General features: G+C 38.7%; 2 protein-coding genes and 1 non-coding gene across 3 annotated transcripts; 2 read left to right on the top strand and 1 right to left on the bottom strand.

Moving 5' to 3' along the window:
- Positions 1-82, top strand: Trnal-aag (transfer RNA leucine (anticodon AAG)). The gene has a single exon. It is a non-coding gene; the product is annotated as a tRNA-Leu (tRNA).
- A 3,841-nt stretch (positions 83-3,923) lies between these two features.
- Positions 3,924-4,954, top strand: LOC132792948 (uncharacterized). The gene is made up of 2 exons (XM_060802488.1): positions 3,924-4,540; positions 4,604-4,954. Exons 1-2 carry the CDS (start codon positions 4,538-4,540, stop codon positions 4,952-4,954), a joined length of 354 nt encoding a protein of 117 aa, XP_060658471.1. The 5' UTR covers positions 3,924-4,537.
- Positions 4,955-8,137: 3,183 nt separating this feature from the next.
- Positions 8,138-8,759, bottom strand: LOC132793863 (uncharacterized). The gene is made up of 2 exons (XM_060803984.1): positions 8,721-8,759; positions 8,138-8,590 (listed from the first exon to the last, which is right to left on the bottom strand). The coding sequence occupies exons 1-2, from the start codon at positions 8,757-8,759 to the stop codon at positions 8,138-8,140; spliced, it is 492 nt and encodes a 163-aa protein (XP_060659967.1).
- Positions 8,760-9,541: the final 782 nt, after the last annotated feature.

The raw sequence follows: 9,541 nt of genomic DNA, 5'->3' as shown, positions 1-9,541 counted from the left end.
GGTAGCGTGGCCGAGCGGTCTAAGGCGCTGGTTTAAGGCACCAGTCTCCTCGGAGGCGTGGGTTCGAATCCCACCGCTGCCAAGAGAGTTTTTTTTTTTAATTTTATAAAATACAATTCAATAACACATCGGAAGTAGTTTTAAAAAGCTATCGAGTTTCTCATGCCATGATTGTCTGTCTGTGTGGTCACCGTTCCCGTGCGTCAAGTTAAATTTAGAAAATAAATATTAATTCGCTAATATAATATGTATTTTTAGGTATTCCGTTTTTAGGACAGAGCCAATTTTTGCAAACATTTAGAGCAAATTAAATATGCCAGCAATTAAGCGATTTTAACAAATAAATAGAACTTTGACAATGTTAGGGCAACAATTTGGGTTTTCATCAGAATTCAATATGAATGATGTTGATCAAATTAACTAGCGACATCCTAATAAAGAGCTGTTCATCCATCGGCCAGCAGGGAGAGGTAACTTTGAATGTTGCTAAAACTTTGAAATTGTCGGAATAAAAACTCCTGGCACATAAGTTTTGTGCACTTTAAGTACTTTTTCATAACCATCTTTCTTGTTGTTTGGTTTTGGATTCCTTGCAGTATTTGCATGCCTCTGGGGCAAAGTACTGTACAATAACAAGGGGCAACAAATATCAGCGAATGGCAATAAAAGAGTATGCAACGTATTCGAAGGGAAAAAAATAAAAATATAACAAAAACTTTAAATAGTTACTAGCTACTTTTCGAGAGTTAACAATGGTGAATGCGATGGATGACGAAGAGGGAATTCTTGAAGCATACACACATAATGGGAAGAAGTGGAATGTTAAATTACTTTTAGTAGTACATTTTTAAAAAGTTTTTAGATTTTGTGCAAAGTTTTCGTCCCCAAATTAAGCGATTACAAATGGCCATTGTTGATGTAACTAAATATAAAGTACTTTTTTTTAGTTCATTGGCACATTCAGGTATTTGCAATCTTCTAAGTTTTGCCACTGTACAGTAAATATTTTATGATTATAAGAATTATTTTCAACCCTAAAAGTATGCAATGAAATTTGAACATCTATTTATGATATTTTCTCTCTGTCTTCGCACTGCATGACAATTTTTGTGTAATCTGCTATTCACACGGTTTTAATATAACATAAACAACAACTTGCTTGCTAAAATACAAAGTATTTATTGCTAAATATAAGGTTGTTGCTAGACAATAAATAGAAAACTTTAAGTAAAATAAATTCGGAAGTTTTGTATTCAATTGCTAGTAGCTTTAGCGCTGACAATTCTCAACTGCACTTTAAGAGAATACATAAAGTTGTTTCACCTCTTACCCAATGATAATTATTTGTTGTAAGTATTTGAAGAATATATTAGACAATAATTATGAGTATCAATGACATGGAACAGTTGCCTCGATATCTAATTCAATCATAACTTGTAAATTAAAAAGTGATTATTCAGTCATTACAAAAACTATATTATTTTCTTGAATATTATGCCATCTGATCAAGACCAAATTTTGTCATTATGTTGTATACCGAAAAATAACATTCGGATTTGTTATGTGGTAAAAATTGGTCAGTCGACAATTAGTTGAAATAATATTTATTTGAGTCAACGAGAGAGGAATGGTCGAATGGTCGCAAGTATTTGTGAGAGTTGGTAAAATAAAACGTACACTCTTTGGCATTTTTCGTTGAACTTTGGCCTCAAGCAGCAGCATCTTGGAGCCACTTTGCTTGCCTTGCACGTAGCGTCATTTTTGACATTTAATTATGGTTGCCTACGGTTGGCACAGCGTACGATAGACAGAATATAAGGACCAATGTGAGTACTCACAATGCGAGTATTGTAGGGCTGCAATGCGAGGAGACGAGAAGAGATGAGGAGAGTGAGCTGCAAACTCGATTTCATGGCCCGTCTAAAAGGTGCTGCCATTTTGGCAATGTTGTTACTTACCGGCAGGTAACATGACGCATTTGCTGCCAGCTAGATACTAGTTCCAATGCGTGCTACGTGCGTATCCTACAACATACATACATATATGTTATATGGGTTCTGTCAGTTGGCTTTGCCTCTTTCTCTTTCTCTTTTTCGTTGCTGCCCCATGCCACATTCGTTGCTTCGTTGGCTGGACGTGTGTTGTCAAAACTGTCGCTTCATTTTTTTGCTATATAAAAATGCTTAGTTGCAAAGCAATGAGTTTTGTGCAAAACTCTGCAGTTGGTCATGCAAACGATTTATGAAAAAGTCGACGCACGTGCCGGGTAAAACGGCTAAGGATATTGGCAGGGGAACGGGGCAACATGCACTGCTCCCTGGCTGGTCACTGACTATCAACTGCTGGACAATTGCGTCTAAATTAATTATCTGAGATAACAGTGCATTGTCCACCGTCTGCCTGGTGGGCTAATTCAATTATCTAGCTCTGAAATTAAAAATGGCTTAAGCCAAGTTAATGCTATCCTAAGCGCGTTAATTAAAAGCAAGTTGATATGCTCGTGGGCCCCTTTCTTCTCGAAACACACCCAACAGCATCAGCTGCAACAACAGGAAGTCAACTGTTTCGGGGCGAGATTTAACCAACCCTTCGGCGAGCAAATAAAATAACTCTTATACTCTCTTACTGTTTGCCCAGTACACCGAACAGCCGAACAATAAAATTGCCCGCTAAAATCACGAATGCAAGTCTCTGGAGAATAATTTAAAACATAGAAAAAGCCAAAGATGCCGACGCGGAATCCGCTACATTAAAATATGATGAGCTCTGAATAACTGAAACGAACGAAACGAACGAACAAATGAAAAACAAAGTTCATAAAAATGTTGTAAAGAATATGAAGCAAAACACTACGTTCTCCCCATACACGTAAGGTGTGCTGTTGTCTTCTTGAAGGTGAGACTCGCGATGGTAGCTGTCCAAAAAAAATAATCAACATAAAAAAGAAAATTATTTGCAATATTATCAGAGAGTGAAAAACTTGCGTGCACAGTGGAATTGATGTGCTCGGAAGCGGGCAAATATTAATAATTTAGATACTGTATTGTAGATATTAAAATACTTTTTTTTTTCATAAAATAATTAAAAATTTTGAAAATAAAAATAAAACTACACAATTACTTACAAAGTTTATTGCTTGTCTGTTAAAACTGTAGAATATCCATATTTACATTTAAAATTTAAATAAAATTCGAATTTAAAGAAAAATATTGTAACCCGACAGCTTATGGCAAATAAGTTTTGATCTAATGTAGATCGATTATAACAAATATTTAGTTTTCAATTACAGTCAAGACTCCTTTTGTGGATATTTCCACTAGCCAGATATTTCTCTCGGCGAAACCTTTTTCTATATCGTTGGGTATAGTAAAGCGTCTTTCAACCAAACAAACAGAGAATTCTTGATAAACATTGGCAGTAATAGAATTATGTATAACTTTTTAAATCTTTTATTTTTATTTGCATATACTTTTTTCTGATTGATTATCAGTTGGACAGCGGAAGACTAAAATAAAAGCCTATCGTAAACCCAAAATACATTTTATCAAATTGATAGTTGCTGAAATTTGCGGAATTTGTTTAAAAACAAGTTTAAAGGCCCTCTGCCCCTATAATCTGAATTAATTTAAAGTATTTTTTATGACCATTAATCTTCATTTAAGAAACCTAAAAATAATCCTATACCAACATTAAGGCTTTAAGATGACAGTTATTTATTTATGTATCTCTTTCTCAGTGTAGAATATTTTTGAAAGTATGCGCCCTTTTGGCTTCTTGGTTCCACTGTGCTTGCAATTTTACTGCTACTTTCAGGACTTTCAGCAGTTGTTACACTCAGCTTCCCCGTTTGATTGGACAGTAATTGAAGTTTGTTGTGTTGAAATGAAATTCAAATTAAATTTCGTTTTAATCAGCCACACGATTTATACAACAACACAACAATAACAAACCCAAATACCTATACAACGACTAAACCCAACTCAGAAGAGTAAGCGGGGGTCTCTTCAGGGTCACTCAAGTTAGACGTAGACGTAGATGTAGACGAAGATGGTTGGCTCGTGGCCCTGTCAAACAGATGAGCAAAAGTAAATCAATTAAAGGGCCACATTTGAGATACGCGGCGCATTTTGTTGACCTCAAACTCTAAAAAATTCAATCAATCGACTGTTGTCCACCGAAACACTCAACAACTTCAAATAATGCACGCAAACAAACAAAACGTGACCATAACTTCATCAATCTTTCTTTCAAACCATGTGCATACGATCGAGTCTGAAAGAAACAAAGAAAAACCGGTCAGCCTTATGTTGTGGGTATAGCCAGTGTTGCGATCTACAACTATGTTATACTGATCGTCATATCAAACGACATCAGCATGAGGGGAGATGAATGAGTCGGATCAAGTTCAAAGTCATTTGTCTGTTTCCGTTGCCGATCGTCGATCGCTGATTATAACATTAACTATATAAAGCGTTGCAATGACCTAAACCAAACACCAAACATAGTCTGTTGATCGTCGCTTAAACATCAAGTCATCATGGTAGGTCAACATAACATCTTTCGGTTGTCAATATATAATAATAATCATTCGTATCCTTTATAGAAATTCCTGATCATTGCCGTCGCCTTCCTGGCCTGCGCTTTTGCCGATGTCTCCGAATTAGCCGATCCAGGCTATGATTACCCTCAGCCTGCTCTGCCCGCCCCCGCTCCTGTTGAGTCCTACATTCCCCCAGCACCACCAGCACCTCCTGCACTCCCAGCTCTCCCAGCCCTGCCTGTGCCATCCGCACCCAGGAACGAATACATTCCTCCCGCACCCGTTGCTGCCCCAGTTGATGCCTACATTCCACCCGCCGCCGAGGAGCCAATCATCGAGGAGATCGAGCAGCCTGCTCAGGATGGTTACCGCTACAAGACTGTGCGTCGTCGTGTCTTCCGTCACCGCAACTAAATTTGTTACAAATACTCATACATAGGAATCCATTTTTATTGTTTTTGTTACCTTTGGACAAATATAAAGGAAAAATGTTAGCCAAATGTTGTCTTGTAGTCTCTTTGATATTAATCAAAGGATCTGAAGCAGGCCAATATATCACACAAATACCAAAATATATATTATTGTTTGCTCTTGACGATATTATGAGGTAGTTAAGCATGATTATGAGGAAGACCCTCCTTCCCATCAAAAAGCAATTAAGATCGCGATAGTGGAGAGTTCCGGTGATTTGCCTGCATTATTATTAATAGTAAAACCAATTTTGCAATCTTTATTTGAAATCATGCTCAATTTACACTCTTATACTACATCGTATAGTATATCTTACACTACATCGCTTTTGTACCGACAGAAGAATGTATCCCCCCCTAAAATAATTGAATTTTTGATAAGTGTCAACTATAGTGTCAAGATTATATTGCCACGTCCTTGTGTTCATATGTCTGTATGAAAAGTGAAGTATTTGAGGCTATTAAAGATCACATAGATCAAGTTTGATTTATATTTTGGATATGCCTTTCACGCCACCGAAGACAAAAAAAGGTAACGAGTATAATTTTACAGAAAGAGTGCACATTATAAAATGGTAATGATTATGGAATATGATAATGATTAATTGTGAAAGGGCAATAGCTTAGAAATTATTCAAAAACAATTTTATAGAACTAGAATGAGATATATGTATGTAGCTAGTTTTTATTTTATCATTATAACGACTCCATTAATTGAACGTTGATAGAGAAAGAATGCCTATATGTGAGTGCTAAAAAGAAATGTTTCACTCGAATTTTAATATAAAATAATTTGAATTATTTTTATATCACTACAATGCAACTTTTGTTACCAAGTGCGAAAGCGAATGCTTTTTTCTCTTGGGGTACTTCATTTTACTTTATTTCTGAGTGGCTAGCATCGATAAGTCGCCACATCTCTCACCTCTTTCTCGCATTCCGCAGTCATCGTTGTCGTTGTCGTTTATAAAACGCTTAACATTCGTGACATATTTCGCATTTAGCTGTGCGATGTGAAATGAAATTTATAGACTTTATCCATTAGGAAAACAATTACGACTGCAAACAATGGTGGCGACTCTGCTGGCCATCGTCCAATGATGGCGACTCCCTGGACCGAGCGAGCATATGTTGCAATTGCGATGGCGATTGCGAACTACGACTGGGATCGACGCGACGTGGCCACCTCAGACTGCGAGTCTGTCCGCACAGTTTTGCTAGTTAGGTTCATTGTCCTTGTCGGCGCGTAAGAAAAAATATATATTTTCTTATTATTTTGCCGCAGAATATGCGACGCTTCTCCAGAAGGACGTGGATGTGGACGAGGACAAGAGCGAGGAGGTCGAGACTCTGGCTTCCTGACTGCAACACAAATCCAATTACCTTCAAAATAATAAACTTATGTACATACCAAAAGGCAAAAGCAAATGCCAATGCTCGGTATGAGGATGGGACATTTTCTTCGCACACTCGCACACATACACGCACACACTCGTACGCACACAACATTCACATTTGCTTTATCAACTGTTGATAGACTCCATGGGGAATTTTCGGATGTCACGCCACGCTGACAAAGGCGGCGGCTGTGGTTTGTAGTTGGATGCTGCTGAAAGTCTAATATTTCTGAGGCTAAGGGGTGCTATTGTCTGCAGACTCGTATTTTTGAGCTGTAAAAAATGGTAGACTCCAGTAGTCATCAAGATCTCTAAGCCTTGATTATTTATCTGTGACATAAATATAATATTCTATACAGAAATGTGTCGATAGCATTTGACAGTCCGTTAATTACAGGGTATTTAATTACATCCAGTAAGTAGAGGGAGGAATCTTTTTGACAAGCAAAAGGAGATAACTACGAGGAAATAATGTAAATATATTATCTAGAGCATCTAACTCCCTGAGACTATATTCTCTGAGCGTGCTTTGGTCACACTGTATTGTGTATCTTATACTGAAAGTACCTTAAAGTCGGGTACACTCCAAAGTAGATTTCTTACTTGTTTTCTATATATTATTTTCTCCATTCTGCAGGACATCGCTGCTTTGTCCTGTCTGCTGATTTCCACAGCTTGTTTGCTGCTCATTACTTGGCGGGCGAAAAATGCACGAACTCAATATAATTTCGCCACTTGCATGTCATCAGCATAAACTGGGTGCAAAATATGTGGCGTTCATTGGCGACGCCACAACGTTCACATCCATGTCCTCAGCGACTGTGAGGACGCAGTGACTGGCGGCGACATTGACCGAAGGAAATTCGTTTGAGAGCAAAGTCAACAGCAATTGGCCAAATGACTTGTAAGGGTTTCTGCTCTGTCAAAGCAGTCAGCAGCCAAAGCAAGAGAGGGAGAGAGAGAGAGAGTGAGAAAAGCATCCTCAGGGGCGAGCGGGACGAGCGTGAAGTTTATTGAATTCACATATTTTCCATTTTGCATTATGGCCAACAAGTCTGCTCCCTCTGTGTTTTTCCTTTCTTTTTTGTTGTTCTCTGCTTTTTTTTTTGGTTTTGTTCTGTGCAGCAAATTTGCCGTTTGCTGTTTGATTTTGTAATCGAGGATTTGTTTGTTTTCTTTTCTGTTTTTCTTGCATCTTTTTTGTGGCTTGGAATGTTTTAGCCATTTCTTTTTTTTTTTTTGTTTGTTGGGGGTAACTCAAATTGGTCTGGTCGTTGAATTGACCTTTTTACTGCGCTGCGCTTACTGATGGAGACGATGACGATGACTCGATGGTGATGGCGGGGACGATATCGGCCTCTAAAAGCCGGCGACATGTGTTTGGCCTTGAGCGGTTTATTTAGGGCTTGGGTCAGAGATATTGAATTGCTTGGCTTGACTTCGCTTCGCTTTAGGTTTGCTGCATATTACTTGTCTGTACATATGTAAAGACAGTTGTGCTCGATTAAAGATGGGATGACCTGTTGGATTGCTCAATATGCCTCAAACCGACTTGAGGTTAAGCAACAAGCCACATCATCTAAGACTGCTGTCAATGCTTCATTTAAGTTAAAGTTTCTGTTGTTTTCTATATAAGGTTTTTATTCGATGTTATATACACTTTAAGCTCTTATCATTTTAAATTTCACTCGTTTTTAATATTAGTCAACAAAGGTCACATCGTTCGATGATTAGTTGCGGTGACGGAAGACGCGACGACGCACGGTCTTGTAGCGGTATCCATCCTGAGCAGGCTGCTCGATCTCCTCGAACACGGGTTCGGAGAGGACGGGAGCAACGGGAGCTGGTGGGATGTAGGTGTTTGAGGGAGCAGCTGGAGGAGGAATGTAGGTGTTCTTGGGTGCTGGTGGTGGTGGTGGTGGTGGGGGAGGAATGTAGGCCTTGGCGGGAGCTGCTGGTGGGGGAATGTAAGCCTTAGCCGGAGCTGGAGGAGGAGGAATGTAGGTGTTCTTTGGTGCTGGTGGCGGTGGTGGTGGTGGAGGGGGAATGTAGGTGTTCTTTGGCGCCACTGGAGGAGGAATGTAGGCAGGTGCAGGTTGTGGGTAGTCATAGCCCTGATCGGCCAGTTCCGAAACATCCGCGTAGGCGCAGGCCAAGAAGGCAACGGCAATGATAAGTACTTTCTGTAAGCGAGGATGGAGCGTTGGGTTATTGGATTGATCCTTTAATGAAGGTATGTATCCATTGATATTACCATATTGGAATGCTTGAGTTATTGCTTTGTTGCTGCTTGGATCACAAGAAGCTGTGTACTGATGAACTCTCAACTTGCAGTTGTTTTTTATAGCCCATAGTTGAACCTCAGGTCAGGCACAAACACAAACACAGCCGTAGCCACAGCATCGGCCGCAGCAGCCACAAATTAATTGCGTGATGCCATGCTATCTGTTTGCCCTCAAGTGCCACGAGCTCAGCTTGAGACACAATCGCTATCGCTCTGTTCCATGCAGAGTCGTAGTCAACGCTGCTGTCGGAAGAGGGGAGTCCAATGCCAAGTGGTTCGACGGGTTTCGTTATCCGGCACCTTAAGACAATGCGTTAAAGCATTGCTTTTGGCTTTGACTGGGGTCACCTATTGAAACTGAGAGCTTCTTTAATTAGATCAAAAACAAAAAAACACACACACACACATCCATACACACAAACTATTAAAGCATTGACCATTTACATATGAATCGTTATGCTAGTTATTGCTTTGCTTTTTTTCGCGGTTGAGCTTGATGTATGTTCGTGGGTCATTCGCACTATTAGCGGTGTTCGGTGTTCATTTTTCATTTGCTATATTTAATTTGTTTTTATTTCTATGATTATTTTGTTATTATTATTTTGTTCATACTTGTATTGGCTTTTTTATTGTAGATGAACATCTCAACTTAATTTGTGATGTTGCTTAGCAAAAATATGTATGTTATGAATGTACTCTGTATGTTGTATATCTTATTAAAATAAATTTTCAGGGTTTATTTGCATTTTTTTTGTATTGCTTTTATTTTGTATATAATAAGAAGCATTCGATAACATCTAATTTGATATTCATTATGTTATGAAGTTTTCACAATGGAAATTTTCGGTTC

The sequence above is a fragment of the Drosophila nasuta genome, chromosome 3 (genome assembly GCF_023558535.2).
Source record: "Drosophila nasuta strain 15112-1781.00 chromosome 3, ASM2355853v1, whole genome shotgun sequence".
Classification (NCBI taxonomy): Eukaryota; Metazoa; Arthropoda; class Insecta; order Diptera; family Drosophilidae; genus Drosophila; species Drosophila nasuta.
Note: the sequence above shows the minus strand (reverse complement) of the source record. Positions and strands in the feature narration are given on the sequence as shown.